Source organism: Gallinula chloropus, assembly GCF_964237585.1.
Source record: "Gallinula chloropus genome assembly, chromosome: 7".
In the NCBI taxonomy this organism is placed as follows: domain Eukaryota; kingdom Metazoa; phylum Chordata; class Aves; order Gruiformes; family Rallidae; genus Gallinula; species Gallinula chloropus.
The window spans coordinates 1,572,433-1,597,017 of record NC_140092.1 but is presented as its reverse complement, the minus strand read 5'-3'; the positions used below and the strand labels follow the sequence as shown (position 1 = coordinate 1,597,017).

At 42.4% G+C, this 24,585-nt stretch overlaps 1 protein-coding gene across 1 annotated transcript in view; it reads left to right on the top strand.

The window, feature by feature from the left end:
• HTRA3 (HtrA serine peptidase 3) overlaps window positions 1–15,058 on the top strand; it is a gene marked incomplete at its 5' end in the record, with an annotated part of 24,420 nt that extends 9,362 nt beyond the window's left edge. Inside the window, 7 exon segments of the mRNA XM_084266974.1 lie at window positions 1,230–1,452; window positions 2,141–2,335; window positions 5,432–5,464; window positions 6,130–6,244; window positions 12,196–12,244; window positions 13,694–13,789; window positions 14,788–15,058. Of these exon segments, the coding sequence (XP_084123100.1) occupies window positions 1,230–1,452; window positions 2,141–2,335; window positions 5,432–5,464; window positions 6,130–6,244; window positions 12,196–12,244; window positions 13,694–13,789; window positions 14,788–14,953 (877 nt within the window). The 3' untranslated portion in view covers window positions 14,954–15,058.
• Between the last annotated feature and the right edge of the window lie 9,527 nt (window positions 15,059–24,585).

Below are 24,585 nucleotides of genomic sequence, written 5' to 3'. Positions count from 1 at the left end.
GTTCAAAAGAACCTGAGAGGCAGGTTTAATATTGACTGCTCAAAACAACCTGCTGTCAAAACAAATTAATGCATATATCATAGGGACTCCAATGCCTGAATACCTTTCTGCTTGGTGTACTCTGATTTTTCACAGGCTTAAGAATTTCTTTGAGCATTTTTAATCAGCTTCCTTAATACACAAAATCAAGACAATCAGGTTTTGAGACACATCTTTATGCACATGGTGATAGGTCTTTTGAGAGAATGTTACAGTTGAAGATGTTTAAGATCTTTGCATATGTAGTTAAGATTGTTTGTTCTGTAAGTAAATGTTTGTCCAGCAGCTTGCTGGGTGCTAATTGTGATACTGCCTTCTGCCTGGGATGGACTCCAATTCTTTGCTGCTGTATAGCCCAGAAGTTTCAAATAATTTCCTAATAAGGACCACAACTTGCAAGAAAAAAGAATTTGTGGACCTCTTCTCATCTTCTACTGCCCAAACCCCTCTCTGTTCCCCTAACAAATTTAAGGGGTTTACAGCAATTGTTCATACAGAAAAGTCATAGTACTTTAAACAGTTTATAAAATCTTTTAACTGTATTGCAGCAAATGTTGTTTCCCACCAAGTTTTACCCATTGTTAGTGTTTTCATTTCTTTTCTTTCACGTCCCCAGTCCTTTCAGTTGCCAGACACGCTTTTTACTGCCAGTCTACACATGGGCTTCATGATTCCCTGAGATGTCACCTCTTCCTTTACTCCTCTGTTCAGCTGCAGGGTTCCTTCTTTATTCCCTTTTTCACATTAGAGGATCAGTCCTTTTGTCAACTCTACTACTGCCTGTTGACATTTTCTTCCTCTGTAGAAGCAGCAATGGGTGGGACTGGATGGGCTTCTACCTCCCTTTTTGTCATGTAGCCTCTTTGCAAGGAAGTCTATAACGTTAGGATTTGGAGCCATAGGAAAAGGACCCTGCAGGTTATCTGAAAACACTGGTTCCTGTCTGCCTGGCTGACTAATGCAGTCACAATTTTCAGAAGATTTTCCTTGTTTGTTTGTTGGGGGTTTTTAAAAGTTTTTTAAGGATTTTAATATTGGGGGGGGGTGGTGGTAATTTTTTTTCAGGGTTTTGATATTGGTCATCAAAAGCTTTGCTGTTTCTCAGGGTGAAAGGTGATAAATGACTTCTAATGGAATGTTCTCTAAGTTACACTTCCCTTATTGCTTATAATTACTTGCTTTTTGCACAGGCACCCTCTCTTTGGCCGAAATGTCCCGCTTTCCAGTGGGTCTGGGTTTATCATGTCTGATTCTGGTTTAATCGTGACCAATGCCCACGTGGTGTCGAGCACCAATGCTATATCAGGGAGACAACAACTGAAAGTGCAGCTACAGAATGGAGACACCTATGAAGCAACCATCAGAGACATTGACAAGAAATCTGACATTGCCACAATAAAAATTCACCCTAAGGTGAGCAGTACAAGCCAATGAAGGAATGGGTTTGGGAATGCCATTTCAGTTCCATTGAGTACAGGGTGGTTGGATGGAATACATGGTTAGGGATTCCTTGGAAATATATCTAGGGAAAACAACGTACTGAATGGTTTCTGTAGCCTTGGAAATTTTCACATGGTCAAATTTTAAATGACTTTGTATTCTCTGCTGGGAACTGCTAAATAAAGAAGAAAAAAAGTGCAGCTCAGTGAATATGTGGCCATATTCTGAAGACATGGGCTGGTTTTGCCAGTCCTAGCTTTGTGCCTGTCCATGGACTGTAAGGTGCTACCTAGTGGCAGGCTGGTCAATAGCTGGTTTGTATGCTGTTTCTGGGAGGAGTAGGGAATAGTCAGCTGGAAAAGGAGGAGCTCTGTTTCAGAATCTTTGTTTGTTGTTTTTGTTTGGTTTGGGTTGGGTTTTTTGTTTGGTTTTTTGGCTGAAGCTGCAGGGTACTGTGGTTAGTGGTTTGTTTCTGAAGACAAAGAAGTTACACCCTGCAGTGTACTAGTTTTACCTAAGCTTAGGCTACATGAGTGTGGCGCTTTCATTAATGCAATGGTAAGGGTCTGCTCCTAACTCCTTACTAGTTTTGCCTCTTTCCAATCAGGTCATTTTCAGGTATAAACTAATGCTTATTTCTATCTTTCTGTGCTTCTTTAAGAAAAAACTGCCAGTATTGCTCCTGGGACACTCTGCTGACCTGAGGCCAGGAGAATTTGTGGTGGCCATTGGAAGCCCCTTTGCCTTACAGAACACTGTGACGACAGGCATTGTCAGCACCGCTCAGCGGGACGGCAAAGAGCTCGGGCTGCGGGACTCGGACATGGATTACATCCAGACAGACGCTATCATCAACGTAAGCACTGGGGATGGGACGGGTTGAGCTTCACACTCCTGGGGCCCTGAAGGTGATACCTATTCAGCAGGAAGTGTGTCTGATCTGAAAGATGAATACACTAAATAAAAGCAGATTTTTTAAAAAATAAAAATCAGTGGCAGGTTCGGCTTTTTATAGAAGGCTGCACAGTGTATGCAAGGTGCATCCAGTATTGTGAAAGGTGTGTTAAATAAAACTGCCCTCTTTGGGGCTGTTTAGGAAGATGTTACATGTGGCAGACACTTTTCCTTTTGTAGATCTTGTGCAGTAGCACATGGCTGTATAGGCCAGCAGTACATTAACATGTTTTTCTCTGCTTGTTGAGCTGATCTGGCCAAACAAGCTGTATGTAGTGGGGCTGGCTGAGCTGGAGGTGACTTTCCCCACAGCAGCACTCAGGGTGTTGTGCTGTGTGTCAGTTGCCAGCAAGGTGGTGGCAACACACCAGTGTTTTGGCTCCTGTTGAGCAGTGCTGGCACAGCACCAGGGCTGTCTCTCCAACACTTCCCACTCACCTGGGGGTGGGCAAGATCCTGGGAAGGGACACAGCCAGGACAGGGGACACAAATTGACCAAGGGATATCACATACTATATGACATCTACTTGGCAATAAAGCTAAGAGAAAGGAGGAGGAAGGGGGCATTGGTTATTGTGATGTTTGTCTTCTGGAGCAATCACTACAGAAGCCCTGCTTCCTGGGAAGTGGCTGGACATCACCTGATGATGGGTAGCAGAGAATCAATCTTTTGTTTTACTTTACTTCCAAATGTGGCCTTTGCTTTATTAAACTGTCTTTATCTTGACTAATGAGTTTTTTCCACCTTATTTTCTCCCCTCCCTGTCCTGCTAAGGAGGGGAGTGATAGAGCAGCTTTGTGGGCTCCTGGCATCCAGCCAAAGTTGACCCACCTTGCATGAAATCCAGATGAGAGTAGTCAGGTTGATAGTATCTACTTCAATTAAACAACAGGACACTCAGGTAAGAACTTAAGGAGAAGACTGGGTTACTCCCAAGTAAGAGTCTAGATGTAAAATAACATCAAGTTTGAGGCACACTTTGGAGTTAAGGGTCCTAGCACTTCATGTTACATAGAAATACATGAAAATAGTGTCCCTTCAGAACCGATTGGATCTTCAGTAAAGTCCTTGGGCACATACATAGCTTTTACTTGATTATAAAAAGAGCACTGCATGTATATCTGAGGTAGAAAATGGCCTGAAATCTTATGGCTGAAATCTATGTTGTATGCAAAATAATTTCCAAGTTTATTGTCAAATTTGACATAGTAAGTCAGAACACTTAGTCTTTTACACATGCAAAGCACTTCACAGATGTTTATTGGCACAGACTTGTTGAGAGAAATTCTATGGGAAAAAGGGTAATTACTTTTTGTGCTAAGATTTAATAAAAGTGAGCTTTTTCCAAAAGCTTTTATGTGATCCAGGAGCTGAACCTCTTAACACATGTAAATGGAATATCTCTCTTCAGTTGTAAAAGGACAATAGGAAAACTTACTGAAGATGGGTTACTTGGAAGCACACACTGAATGAGTGGAATAGAGTATTAGAACATGGAGTTTGTGATTTCATGTCTATATACATCTCTCAAGAGCAAGCTGTTTCCTTGTATACAGTTAGGCATTCACTGCCCTCAAAAGCTAATGAGCAAGTTTAGACAAGGACAGCAGAGTGTGTCAGATAGTACTAAACCAAATGGATTAGTGATAGCAGAGGAGGTAAGGAAAATGACAATATATTTTAATTCCTTTGCTGTCTGAGACCACAAAATATGAAGATGGTCCCTGGCCCAGGGATGCTTTGTGCTTAGCTAATGCACTGGTTTTCTCCTGAGAATGGGAGGAGTTTGAGAGCTGGTCTATTCAGAGCATTCCTGTGGCTCAGCCAAGACTTTCCTGCAGGAATGTGCATGCAGCTGCCTTCTGAGAAATGCTAGGACAGCAGGAACATGGGGCAGGAGAAAACAGGGCCATACATTCCTAAATGGAGCTATATTGCCCATGCCAAAGTTACTTCATTGTCACATCCTTCAAGCAAAGGACAAGTGAATGAAAGATGATAGGCTGGGGAAGGCTGAAAAGTCATTGTCTTGGTTCCTCTGTGTCAGACATGAAAATCAAGCATGAAACTGCTGGTCATTGAAATGATACAGTGTAAGAATCCCATCTCAGTTTTAAACTTGAACTTCGAAGCTGTTTTAACCTTTAATGCCTGCTTTATTCTTCTGAGAATCTGTAAGGTTTGCCCAGTGCTATCTAAGTGTAAACAGCTTATATGGCTCATGTTGCTGTCATGCATCACTTAGTTTTTGTTTAATTTGAGTGCTAAGTTGCTGCTCTTGGCTGTTCAGTAGACTTACTTGAAAACTCTGGCCTCACTCAAAAACAAACTTGTTGAGCCAACGTGAAGATGGACAGGAAACTTCTCCAGCTCTCATTTCCTCTAGTCCTGTTGGATGTTTCCTTTGAAGGCCATTAGGTATTAGGCAATTCTGAACTGCTCAGGGCTGATATATGCCCTCCCTAGAGAGGGTTGCATGTCTGTGGTTACTAGATCAATCCTTACATAGTCCCTACCTCATAGCAATATGCTGCAATTAAACATGTCATTCACTGTGTTCTCCAGTGGAGCACGAGAGACAGACTGTGTTATAAACAAGTGATGAATAAAACTGCTTAAGAACTGTACATGCACCTCACTGAAACATAACTTTAAGCAGCAATTAGTTCAAAGCCTTGTTCTGACAGATTTTAGAAGAATTGAAATACTCATTTTAACTACTTGATAGTTTTTCTTAATCTTAGGCTCTATTTGGAATGGTAAATCACTGCTCCTTACAGCCTGTTTCTGAAAAGAAATTAACCTAATCTTAAGAGGTGTAAATGGGTAGGGTAGGACCTCCCTGGAAACTTCTGTGATCGATATTGTGTCCTTCAGTCCTGCATAGAAATTGACCTTCTCTCTTTTGTTTCCTTCAAACAAAATGCTGTTTGAAATGAAAATTGCATTTCCTACAGTGAGGCACCAATTTATTGTTTTCTTATGTCATTTTTACAGTACGGCAACTCTGGAGGACCTCTAGTTAACCTGGTAAGTCAGGTGACTTAGGTTTTGTTTGACTGTTTCAAGAGATAGTTTGAATTAAGTGGAAGAAATGATTTATTGAGAAGATGCATCGGTCATACCAGCTTCCAGGCAGTCAGGCTCCTGGTAGGCTGATACCCTGGAGACAATACAAGTGATGCAAATCAGATCTCAGTTCATACAGCATTGAAAAGCATTTCCCTGTCGAGCAGAGGGCATTTTACACAGCAGTGAGGAAGAACAGGATCTGCTCGGAGCAGTTCCACTCCTTCACACTATGAAACCTGGGATGCAGGGGAAATGAGGGACCTGGTCAGCCTGCACAACTGATTTTAAATCAGTCTGCTGTAAACCAGCACTGATTTTGCAGGCCAGTGGGTTGTGGCTATAGTGGTGGTAGTGGTTCCACTGCCTGCTCAGCAAAGGGAATCTCTTGCCAAGGGGTGGGATGAGCTTTGGGTAAACACACTGTGCTGTGATCTCTCTGTCCAGTGTGATTCAACAGAAAAGGGGTTGTGAATCAGAGCCCAGACCCTTGCTTACAAGCACTGCTTATTCTGTGATTGGTTACAACACTCCAAAATTTCTTTCAGCTTTTAACATGAAATGCTAGGCAGGGAGCTGAACCCTGTCACTTAGGAGCAAATTAATTGTGTGCTGTCTCCCAACAGGATGGTGAAGTGATTGGGATTAACACCTTGAAGGTCACAGCTGGAATTTCTTTTGCTATTCCTTCAGACCGCATCACTCAGTTCCTCACAGAGTCACATGACAAGCAAAGTAAAGGTAAGCTCTGCCAGAAACAGTGACATCTTCCACTTACTGGCCTCATCTGTCAGTAAAGTGCCAAAAGACATGGGCCCAGGATCCAGTTACTGTGAGGAGCAACATTATTTTACAGTATAGAATACCAGAGATGTGAAAATAGAAAACAACTTCGCAGAAGATGGGGAGACATTTGATTATTCAACCCCCCAAAGAGTAGATGGTATTTGTATGAATCTGGGACAGAGACCCTCTGGGGATAGTGAGGACACAGATGAGTCATTGCAGTGTCAAATGGTCCTGAACACGTTTCCTCTTTCGCATGTTGTCCAAGCACAGCAGATAAGAAGGTGTATTGTGGAGAATAAGGTAAAATTTTAAAGCCCTTGTCCATGGATCGGAGAGTGTGCACTAGCAGTGGGTGATCTGTATTCTGCCACAGTCCTCTGTATCAATGCTATATAATTGGATATGGTGATAGATTCTTGGACCCCAGTGGAAAAAGAGCTGTGTGCTAATTCCTGGAGAAGTACATGGGAAGTAGGGGGAAAGGCAGGGAAAGAAAAAGGCCTCTGCACTAAAAAGAGCGTATACAACTAAATACACCAGCAGCTAATGACTTCAGTACTCTGGACTTTATGTGCCTGCCTCCTCTCTGTTGCATTGTACTGGGTACCATACTACCTGCTGCACAGCCAAGGATGACCTAGGAATTCTTCACCAAGGCCAAACCTTCTTTTCTCCTTAGCTTGCCAATTTATCTGTCCACACCCTACTCATGACTGTTGGCTGCTGCTCCTCTTGAATCTTTTTTATATTAATCTCATCTTCTCCTGAGTTCATCCAGTTGCAGATGCCAGGGTTGTTTTCCTACACCATTGTCCTCTCAGTGATCTCTCAGATATTGTTATTTCAGGAACTTGCCTTAGACAGAGGTTTTAAAGCTATGCATCTGCTTGTATATTTGAGACCATCACAATTATGACAGGTCCCCTCTCTGCTTTGCTGAATTCCTCAAATTAGCTTGTTTTCACTTGTTGGTTTGGGGAGAGGGGAAGCTGATGAAAAAAGTTGTTAATATGAGCTGAAAAGTACATTTCAAAGCAGCTGACATAATTTTGTTTAAGCTAAAAATAAAAAATCAAAACCCTATGTATTCACCCAGGTTACTAACTGTTGGCTTCTGAGAGAACCAAACTGCTCATCTCAAACCAGGGAGGAGCAATGGCTCACCCTTCAGGCGTGAACCCCAGCCTTAGGCTGAAAGCTCACCGTGTGCCAGAAGGCTCTGGGTAACTGGGGCTGGAAAGTCAGTGAAGGCTAGAGATGCAACCTCTGAGATCAGTCACCTTGCCCCATCAAGCATCTTTGCTCCAGAGAATGATGAACCTGCTGAGCCCAGCTGGAAGGCAGAGAGATAGTTTTGCCTATGGCACCCTAAGAAAAAAAAAGAAAAAGAAAAAGAAAGAAAGGGAAAAGATTCATTTTCATCTTGTGATTGTAACATGTTGCTTGGTATTTTTCATCATTCTGATGATCTCCTAATCAAAGGAAAAGGATCAACTCTTACTTTTAGCATCAGTGTGGCTGTGGCTGCTTGGCATGCCCTATGCACATGCAGTTTATAAAGCACTTTATTTCTTAAACTTTCTTTTGCTTTAGCTTCTCTGAAGTACCACTGGTACTTTTGCTGCAACCAGAAGAATAGTCCTTTAAAGCCCTTGATACATAGAGAAGGTTAATTTCTAGCATATATTTTCACCATACTTGAGACTTTGCATTTTTTATGCTTTTAGTAATACTTTTTAGGTTTGTTGTGTAGCTGTTATTTCCTGACATCAGGAATTTGTAGAAGCAGAATTTTTGGGATGTTTTTGTCATGTTTTCTTTTGCTCCAGTTACTTTTCAGTCATTTCAGTGGGATCCACCCTTATGCTGCAATGAGGTCATAGAAATAAGTTTAAGAGTATTACCATTTTGTTCTAAATATCATATTGTCTGAAGATAATAAAATTCCCTTAGGAAACTACTCTTTCCAGATTTACTGATGGATTTATCAGATTTACTCTGGCAATATTACTCATTTTGGTTTAGCTTAGGATGGGAATGGTTGGACTTGATGATGTTCAAAGGTCTTTTCCAACCTTGTGATTCTGTGATATAGGAGATATTGTTTAATAAGTTTGACCTTAGTCTTCTAAACCTCAGTTTAGGGCAGATAACTACCAGTTTTATGTAGAAGACATACATGTTTGAAGTCCCATCCATTGTATAACTGTAAATATATGATCCACTGAAGTACAGGAGAGAGGGGGGAGAAAGGAGAGGGTGGCATCTAAATGAGTTGTTTGCACTGAGGATTATTATCTGAATGATCTATATTACTCAATGTATAGTTAATATATAATTATACCTAATATATTTTGGACCACAGATTTACCACACTCTGCGTGGAGATACTTGTCTGTTGGTTAGTCTGAAAGCCTTTGCTAATTGTTGGTTTAGCAATAATAATGTTAACCTCCTTTTATAGTTAAGAATTCCTAAACTGGTGCATAAAATAAGGTGTCTGCTGTGTCTCAGTTTTAACTGTCTGTGTGTTCTGCCTTTACCTCCAGAGGACATCTCCATACTTAGGCATGGACTGGTTTTTTACCTCAGTGTCTTTTGTTTGTATCCCATGCAATTTCTCAGTTTCCATCTTGGCTCTGCCATCTCCATTCCTAGTTTAGACTCCAGCTGAACAGTAAAACTAGAAAGTGTTCAAGCATGGACTCTCTACAGTGGAAGACAATCCTCACTGACATGCCCAGAGCACTTCATTCGTTGTGTTGAAACTCTATGCTCACCTGTGTAATTGTATGATTGTTACTGATATGGATTACCAGTAGTCATGAGGGCTGCTTAGGAAGCTTTCTGACTGTACATATGATGACCAAGTCAATTCAGTCATGCGATTTATAGGGAAGGGATACTGCACATGGTTCAGCATTAGAGACTCGAGCTCTGCTTCTGGTTTCTGTTTGGCAGTGGGATGTCTTGAATGCTTTCAGGGCTGTTTGTGCAATCTGCTAGATGATCTAAGTGCAAAAGGAGTGAGCAGAGGAGTTTTGCCTGCTGCTTGAATAAAAAGTGCAGGACTCGTTTCTTCACTTGGAGATCTTGGTGATATCCTGGCCCCACTGAAATCAAGTGGCATGGGGATACTCATGTGCCAGAGTTGCTTATGCCCATAAGAGTATGAGGACCTGACCCCTTAATTTGGATTTATCAGCTCTTTCTGCCACAGTTTATAGGTCATAAACATTTCTGCTTTCAGCCTGTGTTTGTCAGTGTGGTTTGTATCTCTATTGTTACAAGCATCAATAAAAAAAGAAAAATAGCAAATTCTTTTCTTCCTGTGGGACAGAAATCTCTGTAAACTGAACTGCTTCTAGATACTTGGGGTCAACTGTCTGTGACTTTCTCCTAAAACAAGACAGATTTAAGTTTAAACTAATGGTTGAGGCTGGTTTACTTGAATTTGTACCGCTGGAGTCAGTGCTTAATCTGGCCTGATGTTTCCAAAAACAAAATGTTATTTGAATATCTCTCTGGTGTGCTCTGCTCCAGCTTTAAGCTGCAATGGTTTCACATTCATTCAACCTGATGGTTCCAACATATTAACCTTCCTATAACTACTGCTGGGACTTTGCCTTGGTGACATCCTGCTCAGATTTACAATCTCACTTTATTCCAGTTCTCTTAATTCTATGTTCTTCTGCCTCTTGATTGCACACATTACCAGAATGACAGGTTTTGAGACCTTTTATTCACAGAGCAGATGTAATAAGACAGTGGTGGTTCCAGGTGCCACATACTGTTCTGCCAAGGTGACTTAACTCTGACGTCAAGATGCCTGTCCTTTGGGATAATAAAAATATACAAGTAGTTCCTGTGCCTGTTCAGTCTCTGCAGATACTGCTCATAAACTGGACAATTACTTTCCTTCTAATCCTTGTTTGTGAAACATTTTGGTTGTGTGTAAGATGTCTGATGGGGCTACATTTGAACAGAACAGACTTTTGCAGAACGAAAGGCTTGCAGTTTCTTCACCTTTATTCAGATGTATGAAATAGTGTGGGGGGAATGGAAGGGATCTAAACTCTGCTGCTAAAGAAATCCCTGGGTATCAGTTTCACTTTATACAATGACCTGCTGCTGTTCCATTATCAACCACTGTTCGCAGCGTGTCAGACACTGAGGAGGGCTGATGGCCATTGTGAATTTTAATGCATGACAGTGTTGGAATAGTACCCCAAACTGCCCAGAGAAGAAGGTAGAATGAGAATTTTCATTATGAATAAGTCTGCAATTACCAGAGTGTTTTTTTTTCCCCAAAGCCTTATGTTTACATGTATCATGATTCTATGATCATTAGCCACTTGGGAAATAATTCCCTATTAGATCAGCGGTATTTCTGCTATAGTTTCTGATTTTTGCCCAATCTTCTCCTTGATATTTTGTTTCTTCCAGATTATATTTTTTTCTCCTTTCATTTCAATTTTTCTTTCATGTAAACATTCCTAATTCAGCCCCCAGAGAATGATTTTTACTGCTGCATGCTTCTGCATCAGGTAAGCAATGACCAGCAGCAAACTGTTTCATGCAGACAGTAAAATTTCACCAGTGTCATCTATGTGCCTCATGAAGACAACTTCATCATTTAACTGGCCACATTGCAGGTTCAAGATGGTTATTTTCAGATGGAACAGTTATCAAGTTTAGTTTTCTCTAAAAACTGAGGATACATTTATGCCACAGAGACTAAAGAAGCACTATGAGAGCACTAGTTGGTGGCAGTGGCCACAGCTTTTGAGACTTTAATTTTGAGTAACTGGACTTCTTTGTGACACTCTTACTATAGCTGGTTTTCACAGAATTTTAGAATCCTATAATGGTTTGGGTTGGAAGGGACCTCAAAGATCAGCTGCCATGGGCAGGACACCCTCCACTAGATCAGGTTGCCCAAAGCCCCATCCAACCTGGCCTTCAACAGTACCAGTCTCTCCAGGCAACTTGTGCCAGTGCCTCACCACCCTCATAGTAAAGAATTTCTTCCTAATGTCTAACCTAAACCTGCCATCTTTCATCTTAAAGCCATTCCCCTCTGTCCTGTCACTACACTCCCTGATAAACAGTCCCTCTCCCACTTGCCTGCAGACCCTTTAGGTGCTGGAAAGCTCCTCTAAGGTTTCTCTGCAACCTTCTCTTCTCGAGGCTGAACAAGCCCAACTCTCTCAGCCTGACTTATTAGTTTCACTTTAAATTACAGGAGAGCCAGAACGTTTCAGGGAAAAACAGAGATGACAGAGATGAGAGATTGTTCAGAGTGTAGTAAATCCAATGCTTAATAGTCAAGATTTTCACTGGCACTGATGGGAATATTGGACATGTGTAAGATTCAGGACTAACTCCTTTACTTGGGACTGTTGTTCTTGGAAAGAATAAGACTTTGAAGAGGCTCTGTACATCTCTTTTACAAACTGTTTCCTCACAAGAGAACACGGAGAAGCTCGAAGAAATTGTGAAACAGTTTTGCTGGAAGAGGTCAGGGGAAATGTTCCACACCGGATACAACTCCCTGCTGCAGCACTCACTGCAGGAAGTCATCAGAAGACAGCTGTGCACTGTCAGCCAGCTACAGAAATGTGGTGCTGTTCTTAAAGGAGTGGATTCTCACCATTTATAATTCTGTAATCCTGGCTGAGGTCTGTGGGTTGTTGTTTTAAACCTTGTTTTTAATCCTTTGGTGTAGAAATACCCAACCATTCGCATTTAGAACTCAGAAATCAGACGTGTATGATTTCTCTTTAGTTTTGTTAAAAGCTGATACATCCTGTTTGAATTGATGGGCATTTTGGGTCAACAAGTGTAGTTTCTTTTGTTAGTGTTTGTCTGAATTTCTTAACTACCCTCTGTGTTATTTTCAGATGGGAAGAAACGCTTCATTGGCATCAGAATGCTGACAATAACACCTGCGTAAGTACCGTAGAGAGGTAACCTGTATGATCTTGTGGAGAAAATGTGGTCAGCAGTGCTTCAGCTTTCATTCCAAATCTCTAGAGAACCCAGGAGTGTACATTAACTGCTATGAAGTTGGCATGCATTGTAATGATGTTGGTGAAAACCACGTTCTGAGATCTGGAAAACCCCTGCCAGTCATTCTCTAGACACTGTTAATGGTGGATGCTCTGGGGATCATTGAAGGACATTAGGAAGAGCCTGAATACTGGATTTCCTTCTTGATAAGGATGTCTGGAGTTAGGCCAGGTTTTAGGTGACATTTAGAGAAGCTGCTGTTTTTAAGTGACTCTGAGGGAGTGACACATTAGCTGCCTGAGGGTTTGGCAGCAGTTTTATCTGTGCCAGTGGAGGCATCTCTATGGTGTGAGATTCGGTGTCTTAACTGTAAACTGGAAAGACAGTAGAACCAAAACTTCATGTACCCACGTTAACAAAGCCAGAATATGAACACCTTTCTCCAATTCTTTACTGTCTTGTCTCTCTTGCATTGCTTTGTGGGTTGCTGTTACCCAGGTCAGGTCTTGTCTAGGATAACAGTGAAGGCTCTCATGCTTGTGTTTGTTCCCAGCAGTAGGCACCTTTCCAATGTGAGGGTAGGCTACAGAATTAAACCAGACAGTTTCCAGATGGGGTTGCAGTAAAGCCATCTTTGTTTACTGAGTTTTTGACTCTTTCAATCCTCCCCAAAGGGTCAGATCCCCAGCTGGAACACATCAGTGCAATGGCATTAACATCACTGGGCCACCACAGTGGAGAGAAGCTCAGAATGTTTCTCTGCATAATTGTGAACACTATGGGGATTTTTACTGCTTTTGTGGCAGCCAGTGAAGAAGTGTAGGATGTCTCCAGGCCTGTTTCCAGGAAAAGACTACTTCCCTTGTTGTGTTGTGCTGTTGTCATTTAATTGTTAGCTTCCTTAGCACAAACTCAAGTAAGATGAAGCTGTGTGCAGCTATTTGGGCTTGCTTTCCATCTGAGGGACCCCAGATTCTCATGGCAGTCAGCAGGGTAATCTGTCATTAGTTCAAAACTTTCTTTCTAGAGATGGGTTTTAGCCCACACTCTACACAGACCTGAAATGACAGAATCATAGAACCACAGAATATACTGAGTCAGAAGGGACCCATAAGATGCCATCTCCTCAGAAATGAGAGGATGTTTTAGAGACTTTTGCACCTGGCTCCTGTATCCTTTCTTTAGAAAGGGATACACAAACAATTCATCAAGAAAATCTGAGGAAGTTTAAGTTTCCTCAGAAAACTCTTGCAGTTTTGATCTGATGACTGAAGTTACCAGAAACTGTATTTTTATAGCTAAAAACAAATTAAGAATGACTTGCAAGATGAAAGCAGCATTAAATTCCTGCCCATTGCTAGCATTAATATGGATTTGTTCCTCATTTAGCTTAGTGGAAGAGCTGAAACACAACAATGCTGATTTTCCTGATGTCAGAAGTGGAATTTATGTACATGAAGTTGTCCCAAACTCGCCTTCTCATAGGTATGTGAAGCACATTATTTTCTTCATCATAAATAAATTTCCAAGTAGATACTAGCCAGTAATCTTTCTATTTATATTCATGTATTTCCTCCTACCAGTCCTGATTTGTATTTAAACAACTAAAAATTGTTCCCTTAGGTTAAAAAAAAAAGTAAAAACACTTGTGCTAAGATTCTACTCACATCTACAGAAGTGAAATATTTGAATATCAGGGCTTTTTAAATGCCATTATGAAACACTAACGGTGTGTGAATTTAAAGAACACCCCAAGTACATGAACCAAATTTTGTTGTGGAAGTTATGTTAAAAAATAGAAACTTGCATGGAGTTTAAACAGGAAACAGGGTAGCTTTCATGGAAGACACTGTCAGAGGTGATACCTGAGACAATGCCTAATCCCAGAGCAAGAGACTCTTTTACAGAACAGTTGGCAAATGAATCACACATTTCTAAACAGCTTCTTTAGGAATTATTAGGAGAATGCAAAGGTGATACAAGCAGCTGTTCTGGATTACATTTGAACAGCAAGAGAGAACTGTAGTTCAGTTGGTACCTTTGCTCATCTTGGAATTTTGAGAGTGAGGTTTAATTCCCAGTGCTTGAAAATCCATATTGGGGCGATAGAAGGGTGTTCCTGCACGGAGATGGAGGGAGTCAGTCAAGGGTCTCTTCAACAGGAATAGTCAGTCTGTTCTCTTTCTCTTTCACCATTGTTTTGTGGAAGACAGAGAGAGCTGGACTCCTTTTCCTGGTGGTGAGGGGTTTTGCTGGTGTAGAGTAAAATCCTCAGAGAAATATTGCCAGCCTGATTGTGCATCTGGCGAGTACAACCGATTGCTCTTCCCCAGGCGTTGAGAAGGGTGGGATTTCCCTTCAGGGGAAACGAATCCAAGTGAAAATGGGTCACCTCAGCCAAAGGGGTGGTGTGGTACATAGTCTTGGCACTTTTTCTCCACACAGAATGCATGCTCAGTGCCTCTTCCTTCTTGTCTTTGCAGAGGAGGGATCCAAGATGGAGATATTATTGTTAAAGTCAACGGGCGTCCTTTGATGACCTCCAGTGACCTGCAAGAGGCTGTGATGAATGAATCACCTCTACTACTTGAAGTTCGAAGAGGAAATGATGACTTGCTATTTAACATTGAGCCTGAAGTTGTCATGTAAATAGAATTGAGGAAGTTCTCACCATAATTAAACTCACTTATTCTGGAACACTAGATACCTCCTTTACAGCTACAGTAATTACACTTCATGTTGACTAATGACAAGGTGGACTAACTTAATTGCCTGAGCCATTTCTGTACATAGTAGCTAGAATGAATTCAGTTATGCCATTTATAGAAGATTTACCTTTCACAGAAATTTAAGTACTGTGTTCTGGGGAGGAGGGAAACAAATTTTGGGTGGCTGGTGAAAATGGGGTCTACTTCCAGTTCCTGCAGGTTCAGAGCAGATTCAGGTCTCCATTTTAAAAGACCAAACTATGACTGGAAGTGCAGAAGCATGACAAAAGGGGAGAATATCCTTAACCTACAGTCATGGCCACAGCAGAACCAAGCTATTGCAATGCACAAATGAGCTCTTTTTTTTTTTTTTATAATGTAACTTTTCAATGTGAAACTATTATTGGCAAAGCTTGTATTTGTTCTTAGTGCTTGTATGCTACATGTCAGTGCAGGTAGATTAAATCTGTAAATATGGAAAGGAACAAAAATGGATTCAGGCTATGGAGTGTTACACCTAGGTCATGCAATTTTGAAATATAGTAAATGATTCTTATAGAATTAATGCCTTATTGTATGTAAATCAAAACGATGTGCTGAACAAAGTTAAGTTTGAAAAAGGGCACAGTTTTTTAAGATTTGATACAAATTAGTTTTGCATTTTACTGGTAAGCTTTACTGTAAAATTGCTAAACTACTTTTGGCTTGTACTGTGTATGTTTCTACTGTAAGGAGATTAAAGTTTACACAAATAATGTGTTGGTATAAAACTCTTTCTAAACCAGAATGTCTTCCCCTCCTTTGATGTCATTGAGAGAATATCTAGTTGGGATCCTGGTGTCCTTAATTCTGCCTGTATGTGACAAGAAGCAGAAAGGAAGCACTATTAACCCTGTTTTACAGCTAGACCACGTGAAGCTTTTAGATAATAAACCTGGGACAGAAATTGCTAAAACCTAAATCCAGATCTCTCAGGTATCCTAAACCACACCGTTCCCAAAGAGGCAGAAGACTCTCTCTGGAGCATTTCCACAGCAAGCTGGGCTTTCTAGACTTGGTTCTAGACTTTATTTAATCCCTTTTTTGCATCAGAGTGTATCTTAGGGGCAGCTAGAACCTCTCCTTTAGGTTGCCACCACATCTAGACTTTTGACTATACCAGCTGACTTGCCCCTTTGGGTTTGTATGATGACAGACCCCCAGAGAAGCCCAATCTGTCAGTACCTGCTGGTGTCTGTGACAGCAGCTATACAGCTGAAGGGTAAATGGGGCACATTACTCCTAGAAATGGATATTTTTCCTTTCCATCACAGTATTGCCCATGTCTTTAATAAAGCTGTCACTACAAGAAGAGCTGTTTTCACCCCCTCCAACCTGCTGACTATTCCATGCTCAGGGGGATCAGCTCCTTTCCATGCAGACACAACCTTAGCATCCAGGCTTGCAAAAAGCACACACAGGTTCTGGGCTTGGGCCAGTCGTGGCATGCAGCAGGGTTCTGTCATGGCCAAAGCCAAGCCTATCAGTGCACCTGTACTGCATTAGGACTGACATTTTACAGTTTGTGAGGGGTGTTTGTGTCCATTGATTAATATTCACAGAATCACAAGGTTGGAAAAGACATTTGAAGATCATCAAGTACAACCATTCCCATCCTAAGCTAAACCAGATCCTAAGTACCTCATCTACCCTTTTTTTGAACACATCCAGGGAAGGTGAAATACTTATGTCAGTTTGTTGCTCATTTTTCAGATTTTTGACCAACAAATTGCTAAGAAGACTCACAGGCTGACCAGCTTCTCTTATTGTAAGAGAAGTTTTTTTGCTCCCAAATAACACAGCGCTGATTTTGAAATGAATTGCATAGCAACTCTAGTTACAGCAATGCTGAACAGAGTCTGGAAGTGACATAGCAGCATCAAAATGAAACAGTATACTGGAGGCACTGGCCAACTGTCTTGGTCTTTCAATCATGACACTGGAGAGGAGAAAGGCTGTTTCTTTGCTCTGTAAAAACTGACAAGTTCTAACAGCAGTCCCACTCTTCTAACATGTCTCTGAAAACCCCGTGGAGGTTGCACATCTCTCAGTCTGCAGGTGCTGTTGCACATTTCAGGGGGAGAGAACAGAGGTCAGGGGAGATTCTCACAGAAGGAAAGCACTGCCAGTTCCCTTGGCTGCTGCAGGAGCATCCGTGTCATTTTAGCTGTGTGTGACCCTTAACTGCTGAGATACAAGAGCAGCCTTTATTAATTGCTGCTTGTCCCCCTGACTTCAGCCAGAGCTGCAGAGGCTGCCTGCACAGTCTTGTACCAGAGGCAGCATCTACCCATGCCAGCAGTTAGCGCTCGGGCTGCAACACAGCGTTGCTGTCTGTGTGTCTTGGCTAAGACAAGATAAAATGCCCATCAGTGCCTACAACAAAACACTCAGGCAGTCTTTCTGTTATAAGCAGTTACTGGTTGTGTCTCTTGAAGGAAAATGGGAGTAATGGGAGTGTGATCTTAGTCTCTCAAAGACACTGGCAGCTGCAGCTTCTCCCAGCCAAGGGATGCACAGGTCAGCAAGATGAGTATCTTTAATATTCATTAGCCTGACCACCCTTTTAGTACCTCAAAGTTTTCTAAAGCCTTGTTGCTATTTCCACATAGCCTAATCAGCCAAATAAGGAAAGAGGGAGCTCAGTAATGACCACAGGAAAGACATGAGCATTTTGAGGTGTTTCTAGGCTGCAGCCTCACAGGGTCTGCGATGGGAGCTGCGTGGCACAGCAAGCCAAGCCCTGCTGGGGAGCTTCTTCATGCCTCTCCTCCCTCTCTTCTGCCTGCTGTGGGGCTGAGCAAGCTAAAGACAACTTTTCAGGCTGTGTTCAGTGGAAGAGAGAAATGAGATAACACCAAGCATGGTACAATACCGTTCATAAACAGAGATGGTGGCTGTTAGGAAGGCAAGGTATGGGCAAAGCAGAAAGCCAGAGAGGGGAACAGCACACACTAACAAGAAGACAATTATATTCTTAGGAATTTATTATTTTTTTTTAAGTAAAGCAGGTATGTCTGATAGTTTCTTTTGTATCATTAGATGAACTTGACACTGGGCCAGACTGCTAGCAGTTGGAGACCCCTTTCTGCAGTGATGGCATCTTATATTTATCTCTGTACCCACAGAGCAGCTGAGGATGGGAGGGAAAGGTAACATCTCAAAATACCAGTGACTCTCCCCAAGGGGAAACGATAATGGAGAAAGAGCCTTTGGACCACAGTCAGTGTGGCACAAGCCTTGTCACCCCTGAGTACTGCGGAGCAGCTCCTGTGGTTGATGATCTGTGGCTATCTGCTCCCCCCACTGCACAAGTGCTCCAGCACACTTGTATCTCTGGTATCAGTCACTGGAAAGGGAGGCACTCTCTATTTGCAAGCAAGGAAAAACTTGATCTGATCTGATCTGATGATCTGATACGCTGGGATATGGTATGTGAGGAGTCTGGGGCTTGTCTGCATGGGAAGGGCTGGCAGAGCAAGCTGGAGATTTGCAGGCTGCGGCTGTTCTGACACACAGACCACTCTTGTGGTCCTGCAGTTCTCCCTGCTGCAGGAATTTTGTCCTGTGGGGATCTGCAAAGGCTTGGAAAGACTGCTGGAACGTTACACCTACCAGCAGCACACAGCAGCTCTTCTGCACAACAGCCTCTGCCTGCTGGTCTGAGTGTTTTGCATGAGGGACTCTGCACAGCCACATGCCTGACCAGCAGCCTCTGCCTTCTGTTCCTGACTCATGGCTGTCTACACAGCAGCTAGTTCTGGGCAGAGCCCTTCCACACAGCTTCTTCTGCAAGGGCTGCTTCGCTCTTCTGCATCTTGCCCTCTGCAGCAGCTGCTGTTTGCTCTTCTCCATGGGCTTTGCACCAGCTATTCCTTACCACCATATATCCCAGACAGCAGTCTCACACTCTTTGAAGTCTGTTTTGACTGCTTGTTTCTTGCTTGAGGCTTTGTTGGTTTAGCAAAAATCCGGAAGAAAGAGGAGTTTTGTTGGTTTTTTCTTCCCAGGCTCTGAAGTCTGGACTGCTGTGCTGAGCATTTCAAGTCAATAATATAATATCCAGGGCAGTGGGTTGATGAAAAGCTTATTTAGCCACAAGACACTGCAGGATATAGAAGGTGCTGCTGCCTCTGTTTAGGTACCACTAGTCAGGAATGGGTGTTCAAAGACAGGCAGGGTTGAGAACTTGTCCCAGGGTGGGTGTGTATGTGTAGTATGGGTATGTTTTCTGTACCCACATATAGGACTAAAGTCTGAGGATTGCTTTGAAGTAGGAAGAAGACTTAAAAAGGGAAGGGAAAGGGGGTGTAGTATGTTTATTTTATTCCCTTTATTTACTTGGGTTTCTGTAATCTTCATTTAACTGGATATTCCTGGGGAAAACACCCAGGACTGTGTTTGTTCCCATCCCTCTTCCCACAGTAGAAGATTATTTTTGCAACTTCGGTGTTCTGCAAACAGTAGATTTGGTATTTCATCCAGACCTTCCCAGTGCTGGTGTCAGCAGACACACCTTGATGGGGTTTTGCTGCAGAAGGACTTTCCAAGTCACTCCATAGTGTGTAAATCTCAGCAGAACCAACCACCAGCAGTTAAGGCAGAGTTGTTTAGAAGATGTTGCTGGCTGGTCCAGCTCTTGACCTTCATGCAAACCCGTGAGGCAGTGCTATAGTGCATTTTTCTACTAAAAACACCCAATGGTATATTCCCTAGCAGTGACCTGAGGCTTGAGGAGCACGGTGTGTCCGTACAGGAGTGCAGCTTCAGGCTGCCACAGGCACAAACAAAAAAGAGGAAAAAGGTATTTATTTTTCCTCTTTTGATTTTTATCTTCTGGGGAGAAAGGTCAGGCAGAGCAGGTCTCCCTTCATCTTCCCTTCCTCTTCCCCTCCTTTTCTGTTAAAAGGCTCCCAAGGAGAATGTATCCATATCAAACAGCATTTTCCCTGTAAAGATCTCCAGAGAGTAACAGAAGCAACTGTTTGCTCTTTCTTTCTTCAACAAACACTGTCCAGGCCCTCACAAACAGCCAACTGAGGCACAGTCAGGAAAAAACAAGTTCTTAGAGGAAGCAGTCGCCAAGGAAAATAACAGGGCAGCTCGAGGGGGTTGGTGACGCAGCTGCACAGCTGCTCAGCTCAATGACTTCCCAATCGCCTCCATCTGAAGCTGTGTCCCACTACAAAGTCATCTGCCTCCATGACTATAAATAACCAGGCACAATGATTTTGCTGCTTGAAATCTGAGAAGCAGCTTGGGGAAAAAAAACCCCAAGCCAAACCCTAACAACAAACCCAACAGACAAGAAAACAAGAAGCCATCAACTGTCTCCTCAGTAAGACCCTAAATGTCAACAAGAGACATTGAAGCTAGAGAGGGTGGTGATAATCCTTTTGAAGATGACTTTCCAACATCTTGGTTGGTTAAGAAAGCGTTCAGTGCTGTGGCAGTAGTGCCAGCTAGTCTGTCCTTCTGTGGGAGGATGTGCAGCTCTGGACTGGTGACATATAGACTGCTGGCTGTTTCACTGGAGCTACCTGGCTACATGTCCCTTAGTGTGGAAGGACAGAAACTGTGGCTTTCCTCTTCTTAGAAAGTAGAGGTTCAAGCCAGGTCCAAAAAGTTGTATCCTAGAAATTTTTACTATAAAGTTCCTTCCTGTACAGATGGCTTCAGATGAGCAGAACTGATGTCCATGTCTGTCCTGTACAGATCCCAAGTTAGGTGAGATGATTTCCAACCCTACAATCTTAAGCCAGTGTCAGCATAATGAAGGGTTTGCCTTTGGTTACCAGCGAATTTTCAATCCTCATTGTGAATGAGTCAACAATATCCCAGCTTTGTCTCATGTCCAGCAGAACCAATCCATAAAGTTCTGAGGCGATGGGAGAAATTAACACTTTCAGAGTGAAGTAATATGTGGTATTTCATGGTATCATCCAGGTTTATCTACAAGAACATGGGGTATCTCTTTCAATGAAAAGCAGCAAAGTGATGGAACCTGCCCCACTCAGGGGTCAAGCTCACCAACCCATGGTGTGACTGCCACAGACACCTACCAAAAGTTACCTGATCAGAGTTGGAAATATGTTAATTCCACTTGCCTTTCGAGCTGTTTGATGTCCAAAGCTGTCTCTTTCCCCTCTGTAAATACAGATGCAAGGAGCATAAACCACCAGAAATACTCCCAACTACCTTTTTTATGTGCATTAAAATATCTGAGCTGGAAAGTCCATCATGCTGGTAATCTTTGTGGTTAGACACCACTTCCCACTGCAAGTTGTGCAGATCACCTCCTGCAAGATGTATACCCCACTGGAAAACTAGCTATTGCCTCCACTAGGGCTGTAAAGAAAGACTTCAACATCTGAAACATGCTACTCCTCTGGGATTCAATATTGCCATTTTGGTGCAGTAAAATAGTGCCATTCTGGCCCATAAATCTTGGAGTGAAATCCCCCACTTAGGAGAAAGCAGAGAAACCTTTGTGGCAGGTTAAGGGAGTCCTGATGTTTTGAAAAGCCTTTTACAGATTCTCAGTGGCCTGAGATGTCAGATGTTATATGAGGAGGAGAAACCAGTGGGCAGGGTTTGAGGAAGTGATGAGAGGTGCAGGGATTAATATATATCACTGGGGTTTTGTTTCTTTTTCATCTTTTTTTCAAAAGGCCTGTACATATGGTCCCTGTTTCTGCTGCTTTTGCTGCAGTAACTTTTCTGAATGAGCTTGTGCTAAAGTTCTCTGCCTTCTTGCTGATTGGTATCATTAATGTGATTGTTATGAAGCTAAACAACCACAAACAGAAATTGAATGTGGTAGGGAAGTTGAGTTAGCTGCCTTTGGGGTTTTATTTTTTTGTGGTTTTTTTTTTTGTTTGTTTTTCTTCTTTTCTTCACATCTGTAACAGCAGCTGCAGCAAAAGACACATGAGTAAATCCTGGCAGATTAAAAAAGAGCAGCCTCTGAAAGCAGCCTGGCAAACTTCCCTTAAATCACCACCACACTTTAGGATACGACTGAAGAAATGTAATATGTTGGTTGAGAAGAAAACTGGTACTTTGCACACGTTTAGCCCTGGCAGGCATTGCACAGCAGCCTCAGCTTGGGGCAATATTTGCAAAACTTACTTTTTCAAACTCTTTTAGCCTAAAGCATGGTAGGTAATTAAATAAAATCAGTGTTTCCTTCAATGTGAATCTGGTCTAAGGTTATATTTTTAGATGGGCAGTATTTTCATAACAAATTTATTTTGTAGGGTACCAGGGAAATTTGACCCAACAGAGTCAACTGGTAATGCTGCTGACTGCAGTGGCTTGGAGCTGGGTTCTGAAACAAAAGACTAAGGCACTATGGTTCTAGAAAAAGTACCTGAAAGTTAGTTGTCCTTCCATGGAATGTAGGTGGATTTCTCTAATTCCCCTGGCTGCTGCAGATGAAGCATACAGCTGCCTCTAGATGCCAAGGCTGTGAGAGTTTGCAGTGTTTGCAATGATCTCCTCCAGCTTGCTGACCAGAAACCTTCCTCCATCTGACCAGAGAACATGCTTCTGCAGATGATAAATCAGCATCAAACACAAGAGTTTTCTTTTCTCCACTAAAATCTGATTCCTGTTTAATGACTCTTACATTCTTCTTCTGACACATAACATTTTGCTGCAGCCATCATCTTGTTCAGGTTGGTGAGACCTGTGGGGCAAATGCAAAGAGATGCTCAAGCTTCAGAAGGTCAGTGAGGTCGCAGGGACTTGTGGAGTCTTTGATTTTTCCCAAAAGGAACTGTTGAACAGTGAGAAATGATGCACCATCCCACTGTCTCTATTAGCATGGAGAAAGAGGAAGAGGAAGAAGAGAAAGGCAATCGTTGCCTGAAGCATCAGGTAGCTCTTCCTGGAGTTAGGAGTCGTTAGATGATGCAGAGGATTCTTTAGCTGTCTGTGCCTTTATACAGTCCCATTCCCATGGTGTTTGAGGTCCAGATTCTCCAGAAGATGCAGGTGGTATCCCATGAATGCCTCACAGATTACATGACTCGCTCTGTGTGGTACTACATTTCCTTGAGACTGACCATAAGAGACAATTCCTTTGTGTGTGTGTGGCAATACCTGACACCCCAGCACTGTTTTGTGTCCTGATTCAGGGAGGGAAAGTCAGAGTGTAAACATCTTCCTGGGAGCAAAGATCTCCCACAAGTTCATCTCGCTGCTTCCAGTCACAGTGACACATCCTGGCTCAGCCAGAAAGAAAAGAATTTACATCACAGAGAACCTGGACCCAAGGTGGGGAGAGAGGTGACAGTTTTGGTTTGCATATTATAAAGCCCAGGAATTTGTTGTTAAGCAGATGATGTATCCCAATTGCAAGCTATAGAAGCACAGGGGAAAGAAAACTCACTGATACCTGGCAAGCAAAAGGCAACTATCACAAGCATATTTTTACAGTGTACACAATTTTCCAGGGTTTTAATAAAGGCTGTGTTGTTAATCCCAACACTTTGAGAAACCACTTCATGTCCAGTTTTTCACATTTATACAAAACAGGAAAGATCTGCATGAAATTAAAGCTTACTGCTTAACGAGGTGTAGCAGAAGCCTTTCTGCTGCTAGCACCAAAAATGCTGCAGCTCATTCTCACTGATAGTTCCCCACCTCTCTTGTTGAGGCGCCAACGTTAACAAATAGAAGGTCATATGGATTGCCAGGTACTGTGCAGGGTAGGTTTGGTTTAGATTGAAATTCTCCCCTAAACCCAGGGATGAATAACCCAGCCAGTGTGCACAGCGAGTAGGAGGACTAGAAAAGGGGGTGTTAGCGGCACAGAGGGTGTTTTGGGTTAAACCCAAGATCTAATCCCATGGCTGTAGCAATAGTATTTTGAAAAAGCATTTTTCAGCTGCTATGGCAAATGTTTCTAAAAACAGAGGAGAGGTTTACAATCTGTTACAACAATGAATCAAAATAACTCTGCTCGTTTTCCATGTTCGGTCTCGGGAGCCTTGGCAAACACCACATGAGCTCATTCGACACAGGAGGATGATTGACAGCGTAATGCACCCAAAGCCTGAAAGGGAAAACAGGTAGATTAGTTATCCATTACATTAATACTCCTATACTCCTCAGAGTTCCAGTCACTGGAGCTGGGTCTGCTTAACAAATAAGCTGAACATGGGTCCAGCACAAATAAACCATAGAAACTACGGCCTGATCCTAAAGTCTGTGAAGGAAAACATGTGCTTGGTTAATACATTGGTGAACATTGAAATCTGGCCTGTGCTGGCATTCTCATGATGTGAATATTAAAACACCCCTCCAACTATCTGCAAGTGAGTGATCACAACTTGCCAGTCAAACGTGTAGTTCATCAGCTGTTGGTGGCACATCCAGAGTAGCCCTGGTCATAAGAGTGACCCAGACATAGCACACACATCTGTTGAACTGCAGGTTGTGTATACTGCAAAACATACACAATGTGTTCACATGGGCTCATTTTGCATGCACTTATATAATCTGATAACATACAAAAGGGGAAACTAA